The 21,932-nt window shown below is 38.3% G+C and overlaps 1 protein-coding gene across 3 annotated transcripts in view; it reads right to left on the bottom strand.

The window, feature by feature from the left end:
* Window positions 1-21,932, bottom strand: part of RNF24 (ring finger protein 24) — a 91,534-nt gene that overhangs the window by 32,948 nt on the left and 36,654 nt on the right. For 2 of the 3 annotated variants that reach the window (XM_054467923.2, XM_054467924.2), the window contains exons 2-3: window positions 14,617-14,685; window positions 4,262-4,411 (exon numbers count right to left, since the gene is read on the bottom strand). In XM_054467923.2, coding sequence (XP_054323898.1) covers window positions 4,262-4,411; window positions 14,617-14,672 — 206 coding nt within the window. In that variant the 5' untranslated portion in view covers window positions 14,673-14,685. The remainder of the gene's footprint in view (window positions 1-4,261; window positions 4,412-14,616; window positions 14,686-21,932) is intronic. The other variant, XM_054467926.2, reaches the window with a different exon arrangement.

Below are 21,932 nucleotides of genomic sequence, written 5' to 3'. Positions count from 1 at the left end.
GTCATATGTGGCTCTACAGGGTTAATAACAAAAAATCAGCAGTCCTCTGCCCTCTTCCCAAGAGATAACCCATTTTTTCCCCCTTTAGCTCACTATTTTGATCCTGACTTCCATGTTTCTAAATAACTTGCCTGTGTTGGTACTTCTTGATTTTTTAGTTTTAGGCATATCTAATGACTTCCTACTAGGGAACCGTTCATTCATTCACCCAACAAATACTTATCGAGTGCTTAATATCGAGTGCTTAATATTGTGCCAGGCATGATTCTGAGTGTTTGAGATATAACAAACAGAACAAATAACCATCAGGGAAAAAAAATGAACAAACATAAATTAGAATATTATATAATTCATTATAAAACAGGATCTTTCTTAGCAAGGTAAGATGCCCTTCTTTGTGCTCCAGTAGTGCCCTGTTCACAGCCCTATCATAGTCAGCACATTCTACACTACAATCCTGTGTAAGATTGTGGTTGGTAGTAACTGTCTTGTTTAGACCTAAGTTATATTCTTCCTATGGTTTTGATGAGTCCAGTGGTGGTGACTGGAGGGAGCTCTCTGGAGAACAGAAGAACCTCCTGGGAAGGTGCTGGAGAGTTTAGGTTATCATAAAAAATGAGCTAGGGTAATTCTGGAGGAGCTGACTCCACAGATCTCTAGATTAACTGCAAAGACTTGTTAAATCCCAATTTACCATTTGAAGTGTTAAAGGTAACAAATTAGGATCATCATAAAGGAAAGCTCCTTACCTCATGATTAAATTTTAAAAATTGGCCAGGCACGGTGGCTCATGCCTGTAATCCCAGCACTTTGGGAGGCTGAGGTGGGTGGATCACAAGGTCAAGAGATCTAGAACATCCTGGCCAACATGGTGAAACCCCATCACTACTAAAAATACAAAATTTAGCTGGGCATGGTGGCGTGCGCCTGTAGTCCCAGCTACTCGGGAGGCTGAGGCAAGAGAATGGCGTGAACCTGGGAGGCAGAGCTTGCAGTGAGCTGAGATTGCGCCACTGCACTCCAGCCTGGTGACAGAGCAAGACTCTATCTCAAAATAAAACAAAACAAAACAAAAAACAATCGTACCAATGACTAGTAAATGAAGTTTAGAAATGTTTGAACATTTCTGATTAAACATGATAATTCGATTTTAGTGTAACAGATCCTAATTTCTTTGCTTTGTTAGCTTATTTTTTAATTTTTTAATTTTTTTTTTTGAGACAGGGTAGAGTGTGGCGCGATCTTGGCTCAATGCAACCTCTGCCTCCAGGGTTCAAGCAATTCTCATGCCTCAGCCTCCCGATTAGCTGGAACTACAGGCGTGTGCCACCACACCCAACTAATTTTTGTATTTTTAGTAGAGATGGGGTTTCACTTGTTGGCCAGGCTGGTCTTGAACTCCTGACCTCAAGTGATCCGCCTGCCTTGGCCTCCCAAAGTGCTGAGATTACAGGTATCAGCCACTGCACCCGGCCTGTTAGGCTGATTATAAAAAAGGATAAGGCTGGGTGTGGTGGCTCATACCTATAATTTCAGCATTTTGGGAGGCAGAGATGGGAGGACTGCTTGAGCCCAAGAGTTCGAGACCAGTCTGGAAAACATAGTGAGACTTCGTCTCTACAAAAAGTACAAAAATTAGCTGGGTGTGGTGGTGAGTGTCTAGAGTCCCAGCTACTCAGGAGGCTGAGATGGGAGGATCACTTGTGCGAGGAGGTTGAGGCTTCAGTGAGCCTCATGTCACTACACTCCAGCCTGGGTGACAGAGTGAGACACTATCTTGAAAAAAAAAAAAGATACAAAAGGATAAAATTAAGTACATATCATTATTTTTTCATTATCACTTTACTTATTTGCTTGATTATTAAAAGGAACACAATGAGGTAAAAGGGTATTTCATAACTTACTTTTCAAAAAATTTACCCAGAATCACAAATTGGTACATTAGTGGGTTTTTGTTTGTTTAAAGTTAAAGGCTTACTTAATTCTTTGACATAGTAATGAAAACTATATTATGAGCTATATATTTTAGAATTAAATATTTTACATATGATAACCCTCCCTTAATAACATTTTCTTTTTTTTACATTTTGTTATATTTTTATATTTTTTGCCTCTTTAAAAAATAATTTGGTTTTGAATATTAAATTTACATATTTCTGAGTTAAATCGACATTCGCAGAGGAATTATCAAAAAAAACCAGTAAGTCTGAAAAAAAAACCATATTTTTATATTCTGAGGTCCTATATACGCTATGGCTAATTCTCTAATTTTAAAAAATGCTGAATATTTACATAATGTTTATCAAACTATTATTAATTTATATTTGAGTGCTTTATTATATTGGAATTGCAGTAATATTAACATTTGTATAAACACACAAAACCTTGTCTTTTCTTGCTAGAAAGAGATGTAAAAATCTGAACTAGTTGAACAGTCTTAAACTCATTGTCTAGCCGGATGTGGTGGCTCACCCCTGTAATCCCAGCACTTTGGGAGGTTGAGGCGGGTGGATTGCTTGAACTCAGGAGTTTGAGACCAGCCTGGGAAACATGGCAAAACCCCATTTCTACCAAAAATACAAAAAAAATTGGCCAGGTGTGGTGGCAGGCACATGTAGTCCCAGCTACTTGGGATGCTGAGGTGGGAGGATCACTTGAGCCTAGGAGGAAAGCTGTAGTGAGCAGAGACTGTGCCACTGCACTCCAACCCAGGTAACAGAGTGAGAACCCATCTCAAATAATAATAATAATAACAATAAAAAGCTCATTGTCCATTGGTAATAATAAATGTGTTTACGATGCAACAAAAAATGTAACACAAAAATATATTAAATGCTGCAGCAAGTATTTACATGTATGCACCTTTTTTTTTTTTTTCTTTCCACTAAGGAAGGTGTTTGTCTACAAATAGACAAACACAAATGCTTTGGTGTTTACAATTACAAACACCCCAAGTCTAGAACTTAAAAGTGGCAGTACTTTTTTTGGGACTTCTTCAGTTAAGTTACTTTACACAGTGCTAAACATTTTACTCTTAATTACATTTTTGGATGATATTTATATCCCATTGTCCTAGACCACTGTGATCAAACTATTTTTTTTTTCTTTTTTGAGACGGAGTTTTGTTCTTGTTGTCCAGGCTGGACTGCAATGGCACGATCTTGGCTCACTGCAATCTCTCCCTCCCGGGTTCAAGGGATTCTCCTGCCAAGTAGCTGGGATTACAGATGCCCACTACCACACCTTGCTAATTTTTGTATTTTTAGTAGAGACTGGGTTTCACCATGTTGGCCCGGCTGGTCTCGAACTCCCGACCTGAGGTAATCCGCCCACCTCAGCCTCACAGTGTTGGGATTTTGGACGTCAGCCACCGCACCTGGCTGATCTAATTATTTTAATAATAGTTTAATAGAAATGTTAGAAAAAGGAATTTCTGGAAATAAACAGGTTTTATAAAGGTTTTTTCTGTAGATTACAATTACATTTGTCTCAAGTATTTAATTAATTTGGAGGAAGAAATAAAAGTCATAAGCAGTCAACATATCTATGAGATATAAGGAGCATCCCCTACATTTCTTTATTATTTTATTTTTTGAGACGGAGTCTCGCTCTGTCGCCCAGGCTGGAGTGCAATAGCACGATCTTGGCTCACTGCAACCTCCACCTCCTGGGTTCCAGTGATTTTCCTGCTTCAGCCTCCCAGGTAGCTGGGATTACAGGCATGAGCCACCACGCCCAGCTAATTTTTGTATTTTTGGTAGAGATGGAGTTCCACCATGTTGGCCAGGCTGGTCGAGAACTCCCGACCTTAGGTGATCCACTCTCCTGGGCCTCCCAAAGTGCTGGGATTACAGGCATGAGCCACTGCGCCCAGTCTCCCCTACTTTTCTGATACCTAATGACCTTAGCCAACAAGGAAGCCACACATTCTTGAAAAGCAATTTTGAAATCTCTGTGAGAGTAGATTAAATCTTGGAGATAGACAATGACATATGTGTATCTGTTTACCAGGTAGAAGAGCAGAAAAATAAGTAAGGACAATTTTCTCCTACAGAGTAAAACACTTCATCAGTAGGTGAGATTGAAGATCATGTAAAGGTGTTTTACTGATTACTAATTCACAGATTAAAACGGTAAGTCATCTTAATTTTTTAAAAATTTGCCAATTATCATACTTCATTTTTTAAAAAATCTGAGGACAGAAACTTGATTATTGATTATTTAACATATTTTGAAGTAACATAGAATGAAAATTGGTTACCTAATCAAGTAGCAACAGAAGAGTAAACTAAGGATGAAGACAAATATAGCAGTACCAAAAACCACAATATATATGTTGAGAGGCAGATTCTGGAATCCAATATTAGGCATCCTGAAGTTGTAATGTGGGAAATCCGAGCTCATGGATGAACTGTGGGGGAAGAAAAGAATGGAAAAAAAATAGGTAAAGACTAAGAACCAAGACAGCATTATCATTGTGCACGTATAGAAGCACAATGACCTCATCTGAAACAAATATGGTAGACAAAGTGTTAATATTCTTGCCATTCATTCATTCATTCACCATGCCAAATGTTTACTGAGTGCTATGTACCTGGCACTATTTCAGAGACTGGAGATCCTATATAAAAAGCTTTGCAAGTTGCATTTATTCACTAAAAGGCATTTCACTGAAATAATGCCAGTAATTAATAAACATGAAAATGTTCAACCTCAGAGAAGTGCAAAAAGAAAAAAAATTTTAAGATTCTTCAAACTCTTTAGCCTTTAACCTAATAACTCAACCCTTGAAGTAACAATATTTATAAGGGTAAAATATTAGAAATAACTGAGATATCTCACAAGGAAACATGATTAATTATATAGTCATATATTATAGTATTAAACGGTCATGAAAACATTTTCAAGTAATTTGTTTTTCCTTTTGAGACAGGGTCTCACTCTGTCACCCCAGGCTGGAGTGCAATGGTGTGATCTCAGCTCTCTGCAGCCTTAATCTCCCGGGCTCAAGCGATTCTCCCACTTCAGCCTCCCAAATAGCTAGGACTACAGGTGCGTGCCACCACACCTAGCTAATTTTTAAAAATTTTTTTGTAGAGATAGGGTCTCAGCATGTTGCCCAGGCTGGTCTTGAACTCATGGGCTCAAGCAATCATCCCTACTTGGCCTCCCAAAGTGCTGGTATTATAGGCATGAGCCACCGTGCCCAGCCAATTTCTCCCCATTCTATAGACAAGGAAACTGAAGCTTAGATAGTTCTGGTCCCATGGCCATGACTGACCCAGTATGTACACAGCCAGAGCCTCTCCAACTCCAAACTCAGCAATCTCAGTCCATATGCTCCACTGCCTTGCTCATGTGTTACTTTTATAATCAGAAACAGTAAGTGTTGTTTAAACATTAAAAAAAAAGGACTATTTCTGTCAGTTTGTTTGAGAATACTTACTGATCACTACAGTTAAAATTCCACAGATAAAGGTTGCCTCTCCTTTAAGTGATAAGCTGTAGTTTGTCATTTTGATTCCTTACAAAATAAAAAGTTCCTGCCAGGCCTGCTTATTAAGACCAAAGACTGATAATGGAATGATAACTATGAATACTACAAATCCAAACCCAAACAAAACTCTACCAAGCAAAGAAAACTTCTACTTTTATTTATGCATGGTAAATTAAAAATGTGTTCACAGATTTTTAGTTTTCTTGTAGGTTCCCAGAAGAGTAATATTTATACTGTTGACACCACTGAGATGCTAACTGGCTGTATCTGAAACCTAAATCTTATTATTAGTTTCCAGTCTCTAGTAACATATATCAGGAAGTCAGTACCTGCAAAGAACAACTTCATCCCATGTAAATTCTTCTCTGACAGCTTCCAAACATAAATAATGGGTAATATTTAATTTTGAACCTTTGGCCATTTTCTGGGTTGGCTCAGTTAGAGCAAGTGCCTTTACTCAAATACATATTTAATTTCTTTTTTCCTACATTCAGATCTTCTTAGGAAGGGAAGGAAGGATGTAGTTAAGGAGTGCTTTACCAAATATACATAGCACATACGCTGTGGAGCTATTAGAAAATTACAGGGCACAAAACTTAGCTCTTAACTTTCATATTGCTGACAGGGCCTCACTTGATGATTCTTGTTATAGCCAAGATTTAGATGGCTGTCCTTTAATCCCTTAGAAATATCCCTCCTCAGACAAGACTGGCTTGGTAAGATATCTCTCACCTTAGAAAATAAGGGATTAGGCCAGGTGCAGTGGCTCACACCTGTATCCCAGCACTTTGGGAGGCTGAGGTGGGTGGATCACCTGAGGTTAGGAGTTCGAGACTAGCCTGGCCAATATGGTGAAAATGTGTCTCTACTAAAGATGCAAAAATTAACCGGGCTTGGTGGCACGCACTTGTAATCCCAGCTACTCAGGAGGCTAATGCAGGGGAATCGCTCAAACCAGGGAGGTGGTAGGTTGCAGTGAGCCAAGATTGCTCTACTGCACTCCACCCTGGGTGACAGAGCGAGATTCCATCTCAGAAAAAAAAAAAAAAAAAAAAAAAGAAAAGAAAAAGAAAAACAGGAAAAAAAAAGAAAGAAAATGAGAGAATAAACATCTGTACTGGGCAAGCTAAGAGAGAGGAAATAGGCAAGTGACAGAAAGTGGTATGGTAGAAAGATGGAGAGGTTTGCAGTCAGCAAAGCTGGATGCTTGCTCCCAGGATGTCACTAGCTAATTGTCAGAGCTTGGCCCATCTATACTTCAATTTTCTCATCTTTCAAATGGGATAATGACTGTCCTATCTATCAACTTTAAGGAATTCCTGAAAGGATAAAATGAGATAGCAGATAATGAAGTGTCTCTGGAGAGGATTCCACCAAACCAAGTGCCCCTTCCACAGGGAGCTCTTGTGCACACACTGACAGCTTTCTGTCAGGTGGCCTGCCAACCTGGCCTCCAGACGCAGGAACTAGAAACCATGTCTGGCCAAAGGCAGCCATTAATACAGGCTAGCTAGGAGTCAGGCCAGTGGTGTGGGAATGTTGCCCTGCAGGGTTCTCGAAATTGGTACAATTCTTGTAGCATTCTGAACAAAGACTCAGACACACACAGCAGTAGAGGTAGTAGCACTGTCATCAGAGGGAAGAGACATCTGCCTTAGTGCTGCTGGGGGCTGGATGTTGAGACTTTTGTGAGTCCTCACTACCTGGCAGGGCCTTTTAATAAATTCCAATTACCAGAGGGATCCAGGCTGGTAGAAGATATATTGATACAGAATATATTTTAGGAATTTTTCTCTCTTTGTTTTAGTAAATAAAATGGCTTACTACAATTGATATGTTGGCCCAACAATTTAAATAGATGGTAGATTATTCCAAGATGTAAATCCTGATCCAGTGTTACATTAGTTTTTACAAAATTTTCATCATAATGTATTTTCACCAGGAGTATTAATCTTTTAAAATAAATTGATAAAAGGCTACATATTCATCATCTTAGTAATATGCATTCTTTGCTACTGAAGTCTTACAAATATAAGTTATTTAGTAATTGCTCCTTGTGGGAGTGAAGAGGAGAAATAGAACATACAGTACACTGTTGTAGCTTACTTGGCATTTCCAACTCTATTCATGTGAAAACCTTTTTTTCCCCTTATGTAAATTCAGTTCTTGAAATCTCTAGCCTCAGCCTAAATTTCAAACCATGCAGTCAGTTTATTAAAATCAAACCAAAACAAAAAAAAAAGACAAGAAGATTTGAGTATTTTATCAGCAATCTTAGAACCAAGAAGTTCTAAGAGGGACAGATTACTTGAGATTTGGATGCCTACAGGACCTGAGTTTAACACAATACACCACAGCTAAATGGGGCTGCAGTAGCATTCCTCAAAGCATGCTTGGTAGCCACATTCTTCTTAGACCAGTTCCTGTTCCCTGGACAATACCATATCATCTTCCCAGGAGTCAGTATTCTAGTTTTGCTTCAAAAATGCTCAGAAGTGCCGGGTGCAGTGGCTCACACCTGTAATCCCAGCACTTTGGGAGGCTGAGGCGGGCAGATCACGAGGTCAGGAGGCAGATCACGAGGTCAGGAGATTGAGACCATCTTGGCCAATATGGTGAAACCCTGTCTCTATAAAAATACAAAAATTAGCTGAGCGTGGTGACGCATGCCTGTAATCCCAGCTACTCAGGAGGCTGAGGCAGGAGAATCCCTTGAACCATGGAGTCGGAAGTTGCAGTGAGCTGAGATCGCGCCACTGCACTCCAGCCTGGCAACAAAAAAAAAAAAAAAAAAGAAAGAAAGAATAAAAAATGTAACAGGTGGCTGGGTGCGGTGGCTCACGCCTGTAATCCCAGCACTTTGGGAGGCCCAGGCGGGCAGATCACGAGGTCAGGAGTTTGAGACCTGCCTGGCCAATGTGGTGAAACCCCGTCTCTACTAAAAATACAAAAATTAGCCGGGCCTGGTGGCGTGCGCCTGTAATCCCAGCTTCTCAGGAAGCTGAGGCAGATTAGCTTCAACCCGGGAGGCAGAGGTTGCAGTGAGCTGAGATCGCACCATTGCACTCCAGCCTGGGACAGAGCAAGACTCCATCTCAAAGAAAAAAAAATGCTCAGAAAGGGGCCGGGTACAGTGATACATGCCTGTAACCCCAGTACTTTGGGAGGCTGAGGTGGGAGGACTGCTCGAGGCCAGGGGTTTGAGACCAGCCTGGGAGACATAGGGAGACCCCCACCTGTACAAATAAAAATAAAAATTAAAAAATTAGTTGGGCATGGTGGCACGTGCTTGTAGTACTAGTTACTCTGGAGGCTAAGATGGGAGGATCACTTGAGCCCAGGAATTCAAGGTTACAGTGAGCTATGATATCACTGCTACGCTCCAGCCTGGGTGACAAAGCAAGACTATCTCTAAAAAAGAAAGCTTCTGACATATTAGAAGGAACTAACTTCTTCGTTCTTTATTGAGTATCTTTATGACCACATGAAATACCTTCCGCAAAATCTTTTTTTGAGTGGGTGGATGAGAGGAAAGATTAAAAATTTTAAAAACATGTCACTGATCAGCAGAAAGACCTAAGCTTTCTGATGAAATGGATACACTGGGTTCTAGAGAGAATTATTTTAAAAATAAGACCTATATTTAGACAGATCCTAGTATAATTTCTGAATTCTAGGATAGAAAAACTGTGACAAGTTTCCAAAAAAAAAAAAGTTGTTATAATGGAAAGCATACAGATTTGAGATTTATGTTAGGCCATGAGTATTAGAGTGGGCTTATGGAGTCAGAGAGCCAGGGGTTTAACCACGGATTTGTCAGTAATTTGGGGCTTGTTACTTATCTTTTCTATGTCTCAGTTTCCTTATCTGATAAGACAGAATAATACTAGTAACTATTTCATAAAGTTTTAAGGGAATTAAATGACTCAACACACGAAAAGCACTTAGAACAGTACCTGGGCACATACTGTGTACTTGAGAAACGTTAGTTTTCATTATTAACTAAAATGCAACAATAAAAGATAATGGAATCACTGTCTGTATCTCCATTAAAAGACAGTCAGGTAGACTTCTGACTCCAGAAAGATGGCATAGACATACATTTCCCTATTTATCCAGCTAAATATAACTAAAAACCATGGATATTAAGTTGGACAGAAGGTAGCACACTAACTAGGGACCTGGGGACCCAAGGAACCGCATGTTAACGAGTTCTCTGGGCTTTGTTTTTGTCTCCTATATCCCAGACTTAGAGCTGGCAAAGTTGGCAAACAAGAATGCCAACAGGTGAAAACAAACAAAAAAGCCCTAATGAACCTGTTCTCTCTAGCCAAAGGATCACAAAAGGAGTAGTCTAACAAGACTGAAAGCTTTTAAACAAGAATTGCCCTACTTCAGCTAAACAACCCAGAAAAAACTATGGCCACACCCCTATAGACATGCCAGCAAAGGCTGAAGGCAGAGCCTAGATTTTCACTCTTGCCAGGATATAACAAGATGCTCCCAGCCATCTTGCTGGGATAGTGTTAGAAAAGGCCAAGTAGGAAGCTGAAATCTGTTTTTTTTGTTTTTTTGTTTTTTTTTTTTTTTGAGATGGTGTCTCGCTCTGTCACCAGGCTGGAGTGCAGTGGTGTGATCTTGGCTCACTGCAACCTCTGCCTTCCGGGTTCAAGCGATTGTCCTGCCTCAGCCTCCCAAGTAGCTGGGACTACAGGCGCCCACCACCATGCCCAGCTGATTTTTGTATTTTTAGTAGAGACAGAGTTTCACCATGTTGGCCAGCTGGAATTTTTACGCAACATGGTGAAAATGAGGCTCCACCTCAGTGATATCAGTAGAGACTACATGTAGACCCTGACTTCTACCCCTATCCAGCAGTAACAAAGTGACTATACTCCTCCTCAATGGGGTGATGACAGAGGAGGATCTAGTGAAGAATCAGGATTTTACCACCACCAAGTGGCAACAAGCACTCCTACCTGTTCCAGCCAAAGAAGTATCAGTGAAAGCCTAGTTGAGAGCTGGAACTCCTATTCCTGCCCCATCCCCGCCCCCCATGTCAATAAAGGCTGAATAGGGAACCTGGACTTCTACCTCTACCTGGCATTAATGAAGCAGCATTACAACCCACCGTTTCACTGTCAGAGTGGTGTCAGAGGAAGCCAGTTAACACAGCGGGTTTAAATAAAATCCAGAGTCTCATAACATAATACACAAAATGTCCAGGCTTCAACTAAAAATTACTCATCATACCAAGACTAGGAAGATCACAAATCAAATAAGAAATGATAATTAACAGATGCTAATACCAATGACAAAAATGTTAAAATTATCTGACAAAGATTTTAAAGTAGCCATGATCAAATTGTTTAAGCAAGCATTTATGAACATGCTTGAAACAAGTGAAAACACTGAAACTCTCAGCAAAGAAACAGAAGATATAAAGCGGAACAAAATGGAAATTATAGAACTGAAAAACATAATAATCGAAATAAAAAAACTAAAACTAAGCGATGGGCTCAACAGCAGAATGGAGAAGAAAGGGGAAAGCATAAGTGAACTAGGGCCAGGCACGGTAACTCACGCCTGTAATCCCAGCACTTTGGGAGGCCAAGGTGGATGGATCACTTCAGGTCAGGAGTTCGAGACCAGCCTGGCAAACATGGTGAAACCCTGTCTCTACTAAAAATACAAAAATTATCCAGGCATGGTGGTGGGCACCTGTAATCCCAGCTACTCGGCAAGCTGAGGAATCTGTACACTTATGTACAGATTTAAGAAGCTGAACAAACTCCAAAGAGAATAAACCCAAAGAAATCTACAACAAGACACATCGTAGTCAAACTTCTGAAAACTAAAACAACAACAACGACAAAATCTTTTTTTTCTTTGCAGAGGTAATTGAGTTAAAACAACACTAAAAAATCTTGAAAGCAACTAAGGAGATACCATTGGGGGAAATAATATGAAAGACACACAGATTTCTCATCAGAAACAATAGAGGCCAAAAGGAAGGAACACATTTTTCAAGTGCTGAAAGAAAAGAGCCATCAACCCAAAATCCTACATCCAGCAAAAATATCCTTCAGGAATGAAACAGGAAATCAAGACAGCCTCACATGAAGGAAAACAAAGGGGATTTGTTGCTAGTAGACCTACTCTTGAAGAGTGACTAAAGGAAGCTGTCTTAACAGAAAGGAAATGGTAAGAAAAGGAACCTTGGAGCATCAAGAACGAAGAAACAACATGGTAAACAAATATAAGGGTAAATACAATAAACTTCCTTCTCTTGAGTTTTCTAAATTATATTCAATGGTTGAAGAAAAATTATAATTGTCCAACCTGGTTCTAAATGTATTCAGAGGAAATATTTAAGATGAGCATAATAAAAATAAGGGAGGATAAAGGGACATAAAAGGAGGTAACATTTCTAGTCTGAACTGGTAAAGTATACTAGTAGACTGCATATATAATACAATGCCTACAGCAATCAGTAACAAAACTATACAAAGACATACACTCAAAACACTACAAAAAATCAAAAAGGACTTCAAAAAATTACTCAGGTAACAGAAATAAAAAATAGTGAAAACAAATAGAAAACAAAGTTTAAAATGGCAAGCTTAAGTATAAATGATTTAAATATGCCAATTAAAACACAGAGACTGGCAGAATGAATTAAAAAACATCACCCAATAATATGCTGTCTACCTGAAACTCACTTTAAAAATAATGATACATGCATGTTGAAAAGGATGGAAAAAGATATGTAATGCAAGCACTAATCAAAAGAAAGTAGGAGTGGCTATATTAACATCAAAGCAGATTTCAGAGCAAATAAAATTACCAGAGAGAGAAAGAAACATTACGTAATGATAAAATGGTCAACCCACTAAAAATACATAGCAATCTTAAATGTGCACGCACAAAACAACGGAGCTGCAAAACGTGAAGGAAAAACTGACTGAACTGAAAGGAGATATAAACAAATCTATAATTATACTCAAATACTTCAAAACCTTCTTCCAACAACTGATGAAACAACTAGATAGAAAACCAGCAAGGATAAAGAAAAATTCAACAACACAATTAGACAACAGGATCTACTCAAAATATATAGAGCACTCTACCTAGCAACAGCAAAATATACATTCTTTTCAAATACCCATGGCACCTACACCAGGACAGACCACATCCCTGGTCATAAAACAAATCTCAAACAAACTTTCAAAAATTGAAGTCATATAGAGTGTGTTACTGGACATAGTTGAATCAAACTAGACATTTATAACAGAAAGGTAGCAAGAAAATATCCAAACACTTAGAAACTAATCAACACACTACTAAATAATCTATAAGTCAAAAAGAGGTCTTAAAAGAAATTTTTAAAAATACACTGAATTGACTGAAAATGAAAATACAGGCTAGGTGTGGTGGCTAACGCTTATAATCCCAGCACTGTGGGGGGCCGAGGCGGGCAGATCACCTGAGGTCAGGAGTTCAAGACCAGACTGGCCAACATGGTGAAACCCCATCTCTACTAAAAATACAAAAAAATTAGCCGGGCATGGTGGCACGCGCCTGTAGTCCCAGTTACTCAGGAGGCTAAGGCATGAGGATCGCTTGAACCCTGGCGGCGGAGACTGCAGTGAGCCGAGATCGCGCCACTGCACTCCAACCTGGGCGACAGAGTGAGACTCTGTCTCAGTTTAAAAAAAAAAGGGCCAGGCGGCGTGGCTAATGCCTGTAATCTCAGCACTTTGGGAGGCCGAGGTGGGTGGATCACCTGAGGTTAGGAGTTTGAGACCAGCCTAGCCAACATGGTAAAATCCCGTCTCTACTAAAAACACAAAAATTAGCTGGGTGTGGTGGCAGGTGCCTGTAATCCCAGCTACTCGGGAGGCTGAGGCAGAAGAATTGACCGAACCCAGGAGGTGGAGGTTGCAGTGAGCTGAGATTGTGCCACTGCACTCCAGCCTGGGTGACACATGTGAAACTCCATCTCAAAATAAAAAAAAAAGAAAATGAAAATACAACATATCAAAATTTGAGAGACATAGGTAAAGTAGTGCTGAGTGGGCAATTCATGGTACTAAATGCACACTTAAGAAAATAAAAAATCTCAAATCAATAATCTAAACTCCTACATCAAGAACCCAGAAAAAGGGCAAGTTAATCAGGAAAAAAAAAATTAAAGAACAGAAACCAATTAAATTGAGAATAGGAAAACAATAGAGAAAAATCAATGAAACAAAAAGCTGAGTCTTTTCTTTGAAATGATCAGTAACACTGATAAATCTCTAGGAAGAATGACAAAAAAGAGAAGACACAAATTACCTATATCAACAATTAAATAGGAGAGATCACTACAGACACTGCAGACATCAAAAGAGGGGTATACACACATATACAGACATAAATTTAGTAACATAAATAAAACAGACCAATTCCTCAAAAAATACAAACTACAAAAACTCACCCAATATAAAATAGATAATGTGAACAGTTTTATAACTATCAAAGAAACTGAATTAGTCATTTAAAAATTCACAAAAAAGAAAGCTCCAGGCCAAGAGGCTTTTACCAGAGAATTCTACCAAAAGTTTAAATAAGAATGAGCACAAATCCTTGACAATCTTTTTCAGAGAATGGGAGGGAACATTTCTCAAGGCATTTTTTGAAGCCAATGCGACCTTGATAGCAAAACCAGATAAAGACAGTGTCTGGCAAATACAGACAGAAAAATTCTTAACAAAATATTAGCAAGTAGAATTTGGCAATATGTAAATAGAATTTTACAACACCATGACCAAGTAAGGTTTATTCAAGAGATGCAGGGCTGGCTTAATATTAAAAAAAAAAAAATCAATGTTATCTACCCCTATTAAATGGCTAAAGAAGAAAAATCACATGATCATATTAACTGATTAAAAAAAAACACATTTCACAAACATCAGCACCCAGAAATTAAAAAAATCCCCGAAACAGAAATGGAAGAGAACTTCTTCAACATGTTAAAAAAGCATCTACAAAAAACAAACCGGCAAAACCAACCAAACAATAACAACAAAAACTGTACAGCTAATATTATTCTTAATTGTGAAAGACTGAATACTTACCCCCCTAAGACCGGGAACAAGGCAGGATATCTGCTCTCACCACTCTTATTCAACATAGTGCTGGAAGTTCTAGCCAGTGCAATAAGGTAGAAAAGGGAATAAAAGGCATACACATCAGAAAGGAAGAAATTAAACTGAGCCTATTTGCCAACATCAACATCTACAACAACAAAATCCCAAAGAATCTTCAAAAAAATTTCTAAAACTAATAAATGAGTTCAGCAAGGTTGCAGGATACCAGATACACATATAAAAATCAACTGTATTTTTATAAATTAGCAATGAACATATGAACACTGAAATTATAAATACAATGACATTTACAATTGTTCAAAAAAAGAAATACAAAGAATTAAATTTAATAAGACATTAGATATGTACAGGACTTATATGCTAAAAATGACAAAATGCTGATTAGAGGAATCAAGTAAGATCTAAATAAATGCAGAGACATACTGTGTTCATGGATTTGAAGACTCAGCATAGGAAAGATAGTCTCTCCAAATTGATATATAGGTTTAACATAATTCCTATAAAAATCCCAGCAAATTTTTTTTTGTAGATATAGACAAGTTTAACAAATGCAGACAGAAAGAAAGACAAGGAAATAAAACAGCTAAAGCAATTTTGAAAAAAAGAAGACTAAAGGGAGAGGAATCAGTCTATTCAATGTAAGGACTCATCATAGCCTAATCAAGACATTGATTGGTTTTAGCAAAAGGATAGACACATAAGTCAATGGAACAAAATGAAGAACCCAGAAATAGATCCACACAAATAAGCATAAATGATTTTTGAGAAATGTGCAATCCTTTCTCAATGGAGAGAGTATATGGTCTTTTCAACAATTAGTGCTGGAACAATGGGACATCCACAGGCAAAAAAATTGAATCGATCTTAACCTCACACACAAAAAAACAACTCAAAGTGGATCATGAACTTAAACTTAAAATGCAAAACAATGATACAGTTACAAAAAACCTAAGAGAAGATATTTGGGATCTAGGATTAGGCAAAAAGTTCCAGACTTGACACCAAAAGCAAGGAGTATAAAAGGAAAAATTGATACACTGGACTTCATTGAAATGAAATTTTTTTTTTGCCTTGAAAGACTCTGTCAAGAGGATGAAGAAAGAAACTAAAGACTAGGAAAAAAATATTTGCAAACCATACACCTGATAAAGGGCTAATATCTAAACACAAAACTCAATAGTAAAAAAACAACCAGTTATGGGTTGAATTGTGTTCTCAAAAAGATATGGTGAAGATATAACTCCCAGTACCTCTAAATGTGACTTTATTTGAAAATAGGTTTGTTGAAGATGTAATTAATTAAGATGTAATTAAGAAGTTAAAGTTATACTAGAGTAATCCAATATGACTGGTGTCTTTATAAGAAGAGGAAAAGAGATACAGAGAGAGAGATACAGGAGGAGAGAATGCTGAGTGATATAAGAAGCAGAGACTGAAGGATTGCTGGCTGTCATCAGAAGAGAGGCATGAACAAATCCTTTCTCAGAGCCCTCAGAAGGAACAACCTTGCTATTTTTTTTTTTTTTTTTTTTTTTTGCAAGTGATTCTCCTGCCTCAGCCTCCCTAGTAGCTGGGACTACAGGAGCGCACCACCATGCTCTGTTAATTTTTGCATTTTTAGTAGAGATGCGGTTTCACCATGTTGGTCAGGCTGGTCTTGAACTCCCGGACTCAAGTGATCTGCCCACCTTGGCTTCCCAAAGTGTTGGGATTACAGGTGTGAGCCACTGTGCCCGGCCACCAACATCTTGATTTCAGACTTCTAAACCCCAGAATTGTGAGACAATAGATTTTCTGTTGTTTTAAGCCACCCAGTTTATGGCACGTTGTTAAGGCAGCCCTAGGAAACAATTCAATTAGAAAATGGGCAAAAGAGACATTTCACCAAAGGGAATATACAGATGGTAAATAAGTACATAAACGTATGTTCAAAATCATTAGCTATTAGGGAAATAGAAATTAAAGCCACAATGAGAAATTACTAAATTATACCTATCAGAATTGCTAAAATAAAAAATTGTAACAACACCAAATGCTGGCAAGAATGCAGAGAAACTAGAGCACTTTATCTTGTTGGTGGGAATATAATATGGTGTAGCCACTCTGGAAAATAGTTTGTCAGTTTCTTGTAAAATTAAACATTCAACTGCCATACAACTCAGCAGCTGCACTCCTGGGCATTTATTCCAGGGAAATAAAAACCTATGTTCACATACAAACCTCAACACATGTTCATAGCAGCTTTATCTGTAATGGTCTAAAATTAGAAACAACCCAAATATCATTCAATGGGTGAATGATTAAACAAATTTGAGGTATGCACATCGTCAAATGCCACTCAGCAATAAAAAGAAACAAACTATTGATAGATGCAATAATCAGAGTCACTTTCCAGATTATTATGGTGAATGAAAAAAGCCAATCCCAGGTTACATACTGTATAAGTACACTTATCTTGATGTACTGTAAGAAATCCCTGATATGATGGAAACCTTCTGTATGTTGACTGTATCAAAATTAATATCCTGGTTATGATATTATACTATAGTTTTACAAGATGTTATCATTACAGGAAATTGTGAAAAGAGTACATAGGATCTTTCTGTACTGTTTATTACAGCTGCACGTGAGTCTACAATTAAGTCAAAATAAAAATTTTAATTAAAAAATATACAATGAAGCAACATCTATACAGGTCTGATGGAAAAGAACTGTGATATTAGAACTGTTTATTCAGCCAAACTATCTTTCATTTGTATAGAAAAAAAAGAAAGAAGGAAAAAGACGTTTTCAGACATTCAAGTACACTTCTTTCTCTCTATATAGGTATGTAATCATTCCACTAATTAAAATCCCCCATAGTAATCTAGATTAAGGCTTCAGATTATTTCAGCAAAGCATGGAAGATGGAACGGGGAGAAGAAAGTTAAGTTGTGCTAATAGTTTTATTTTGAAAAGCTATAACTACTTAATTTAAAAAGTTGTTACGGAAGTGTAAGTCTAAATACGTGTTTTAAAATGTAGGGAGCCACAAACAGTATGTGTAATTTTCATGACTAGCAGAGAGGAGAAAGCAGCAAAGAAACCTGGATAACTTCAGCAAAATATAGGGTAAAAAGGGGAAGAAGGGGAGTCATAAGAAAGCAAATTATAGAAATATAAAATAAAATGGTAGGAACAAAATGAAAAATCATGAGAAAAATAAATGGTTTAAATCCTATTTAAAAAGGCTCTAGGCCAGGTGTGGTGGCTCACGCCTGTAATCCCAGCACTTTGGGAGGCCGAGGCAGGCAGATCACGAGGTCAGGAGATCGAGACCATCCTGGCTAACACGGTGAAACCCCGTCTCTACTAAAAATACAAAAAATTAGCCGGATGTGGTGGCGGGCGCCTGTAGTCCCAGCCACTCGGGAGGCTGAGGCAGGAGAATGGCATGAACCCAGAGGCAGAGCTTGCAGCGAGCAGAGATTGCGCCACTGCACTCCAGCCTGGGCGACAGGGCGAGACTCCATCTCAAAAACAAAAAAAAAAACAAAAAAAAAAGGCCCTAGCTTCCATGATTTGGCACACACACAAAAAACCCCAGAAAGACTCTAGGATGAGGAGAAGCTGGTTAACGGGTACAAAAACACAGTTAGATACAAAGAATAAGTTCTAGTATTTTACAGTGCAATAGAGAAACTGTAGTTAATACTTTGTTGTATTCCAAACACTATGAAATGAAGAAAACTAATTTTTTTTTTTTTTTTGAGATGGAGTCTCACTCTCTCGCCCAGGCTAGAGTGCAGTGGCGCGATGTCAGCTCACCGCAGCCTGAGTAGAATTTTTGTATTTTTAGTAGAGACGGGGTTTCGCCCTGTTGGCCAGGCTGGTCTTGAAGTCCTGACCTTGTGATCCGCCCACCTTGGCCTCCCAAAGTGCTGGGATTACAGACATGAGCCACCACGCCCAGCCAAGAAAACTAAATTTTAAAAGTCAAAAAAAATTAATGTATATTTCAAAATAGCTAGAAGAGATGAATTTGCAATATTCCCAACACAGAGAAAAATATTTGAGCTGATATCTCAATTACCATGATTTAATCATTATACATCGTACACATACATCAAAGTATCGTGTGCGCCCTAAATATGTACAGCTATGCTTTAATCAAAAAAGACTCTAAAATTACATAAGAACAATATTCAGCTATATTATAAGAAAACACTTTAAATGATTCTAAGATATTTTTAAATGGGGGATGCAATAAGAAAATAAAAATATAGCAGGCAAATATTATAAGAAAGCAAGCAGGAGTGCTAATTATTTTTTAAAAAGTAGAAATAAAAGCAAAAAAGCTATATGAACAATGATGTTTTATAGTGATAGAAATATTAATCTCCAAATGAGATATAACAAAAAAGAGGATATAAACAATACCATGAACAAATAATATATATATTGGCTGGGTGCGGTGACTCACGCCTGTAATCCCAGCACTTTGGGAGGCCGAGGTGGGTGGATCACCTGAGGTCAGGAGTTCAAGACGAGCCTGGCCAACATGGTGAAACCCCATCTCTACTAAAAATACAAAAATTAGCTGGGTGTGGTGGTGGGTGCCTATAATCCCAGCTACTCAGGAGGCTGAGGCAGGAGAATCCCTTGAACCCGGGAAGCAGAGGTTGCAGTGAGCAGAGATTACGCCATTGCCCTCCAACCTAGGTGACAAGAGTGAAACTCCACCTCAAAAAAATAAATAAAATAAAATAAAATAAAATGACTTCTGTCTAGTAAGTAACTAAGACAAATCACAGACCATTTAGAAGTTAATCACATTGTGGGAAAAAAGTCTCATACTGAGAGAAAAATCCATAACCTTCAACGTGGGAAAAGTATTCTTACAGGCTACTGTGTAAGTGTATAAGTGTAACTGATTGTATTATCAATCTAAAAAAGAATAATGAAAATAAATGGACACAAGAACTCAATTCTGGAAAGCAGAAAAAGAACAGATCAAACAAAATAAGCCAGAAGAAGGAATTAATAAAGGTCAAACAAAAATGTATGATTTAAAACAAAACAATGAAAGGAATTGAAATCAACTAACCAAAACACTAAGAATGAGACAGATAAAAAAAATTCTTATGCAGAGATCTAAAAAATCCATGAGATAATTTGAGTATTAATTTTAAAATCTAGAATAGATTTTATAGGAATATAACCAAAACTGGCTCAAGAAGAAAACTTGAAAATATAGAAATGTCTTCACAAAAAAGGCTTCAGACCCCAATGGCAATGAAGGTAGAACTCGCTAAACTTGCATAGATAAGTAAGTAGTCTGCTATGTACAGTAGTCCCTGCTTATTGACAGTGGATATGTTCACAGATCCCCATTGGATGCCTGAAAACCTGGATAGTACCGAGTCCTATGTTTTTTTGAACTGATAACCAAGACCCTAATGGGCAGGTAGTGTACACAGCATGCAGACACTGGGCAGGGGATGATTCACGTCCTGGGTGAGATGCAGTGAGCACGACAGCTTGAGATTTCATTACACTACTCAGAATGGTGAACAATCTAAAACTTACAAATTGTTTTGGGAATTTTCCATTTAATATTTTCAGACTACAGTTGACCATGGGTAACTGAAACTGCAGAAAGCGAAACTGAAAATAAGGGGGAACTACTGTAAACTGATTCAGAGTATACAAAAAAATGATGGAAAGCATCCCAACTCATTTAAAGGTGTAAGCATAATCCTGAAACTAAAACCACAACTTTACAGCAGAGTTCATAAACTCAAGGCCTCTGGACTGAATCTACCCTGAACAAGTATTTTGTTTGGCCTATACAAAATTTTAAAGATTGAGATAATTTAGATTTGGGAGATTTAACATAAAATTAGCAATTTCCAGCTCTATACAGAAAAAGGTCAGATCTAATAACCCTGGGCTCCATTCTTGCATGGCAAAAACAGCCTGGAGCTGAGTGGCCTCTGCTCCCAGGCTGCCATGCTGTTGCACAATTTGTGTGTGTGCTGGGGGGGCAGGGGGGAGGGGGCGGCGCTGAATGCTTATGGGTTACAGTGTAAGTGTGCCTGGCCCTATGTCAACAGAATTGCCATTTGTCACCATTTCTACCACTCCTTATCACTTCCTAATTCTGGACCAAATGTAGGTTGCCACTTGTGCTTGGGCTGTTATTTTCCTCAATGTAAATATTTCTACCTCTATCAAAAAAAAAAAAAAAGAAAAGAAATTGATGGTTTCATGATTTTGCCTTCTACCAAGTGTATTTGGCTGATTCAATTTCCTGCCTGGCTTCTGTTGGCACTAAGTTTGTGCCCCTGCTTTACGATTTCTATCTTTGGTTTCCCCACATCAGATGACAGAAATACCCACTTATATTCTCTTTTATTTGCATAGTTTTATGCCTTAAATTTAAATGTTTAATCCATCTTGAGTTTATGGCATGGAAAAAAGACCTAAAATGGTTTTTCCAATTTAGTCAACTATTCCAACAGCATTTATAAAATTCTTTCTCCACTGTCTTAAAGTTCTACCTTTTTCGGAGTCACCTTTTTTTTTTTTTTTTGAGACAGAGTCTCGCTCCGTCTCCAGGCTGGAGTGCAGTGGCGCCATCTTGGCTGATTGCAACCTCCACCTCCCAGGTTCAATCGATTCTCCTGCCTCAGCCTCCCGAGTAGCCGGCACTATAGGCATGCACCACCATGCCCAGCTAATTTTTTTGTATTTTTACATACATACATTACATATGAATTAGCATACCACTAATTCATATATGCTAAGGCAATATTTTCATCACTACTCTTCCTCTTTAATATTTTCAAGGCTATTCTTACATAATCTTTTTTTCAGCTAAACAAGTCTTTAAAATATTCTATTGGGCCAGGCACACTAACTCACACCTGTAATCCCAGCACTTGGGGAGGCAGAGGTGGGCAGATCACTTGAGCTCAGGAGTTCAAGATCAGCCTGGACAACAGGTAAAACACCGTCTCTACGAAAAATATAAAAATTAGCTGGGTATGGCGGTGCATGCCTATGGTCCCAGCTACTTAGTAGGCTGAGGTGGGAGGATCACCTGAGCCCAGGAGCAGTGAGTGCTAATCGTACCACTGCACTCCAGCCTGGGCAACAGGGTGAGACCTCGTGTCTCTCTTTCTCTCTCTCTCTCTTTCTCACAATAAATAAATAAATAAATAAATGCTATTGTGAAGTTAATTGAAAGTACATTAAATTTATAGCTTATTTTGGGGAGAATGGGTCTTGCTATGGTTTGA

This window comes from Pongo pygmaeus, chromosome 21, assembly GCF_028885625.2.
Source record: "Pongo pygmaeus isolate AG05252 chromosome 21, NHGRI_mPonPyg2-v2.0_pri, whole genome shotgun sequence".
NCBI lineage: Eukaryota > Metazoa > Chordata > Mammalia > Primates > Hominidae > Pongo > Pongo pygmaeus.
This window is presented reverse-complemented; position numbering and strand designations above follow the sequence as displayed.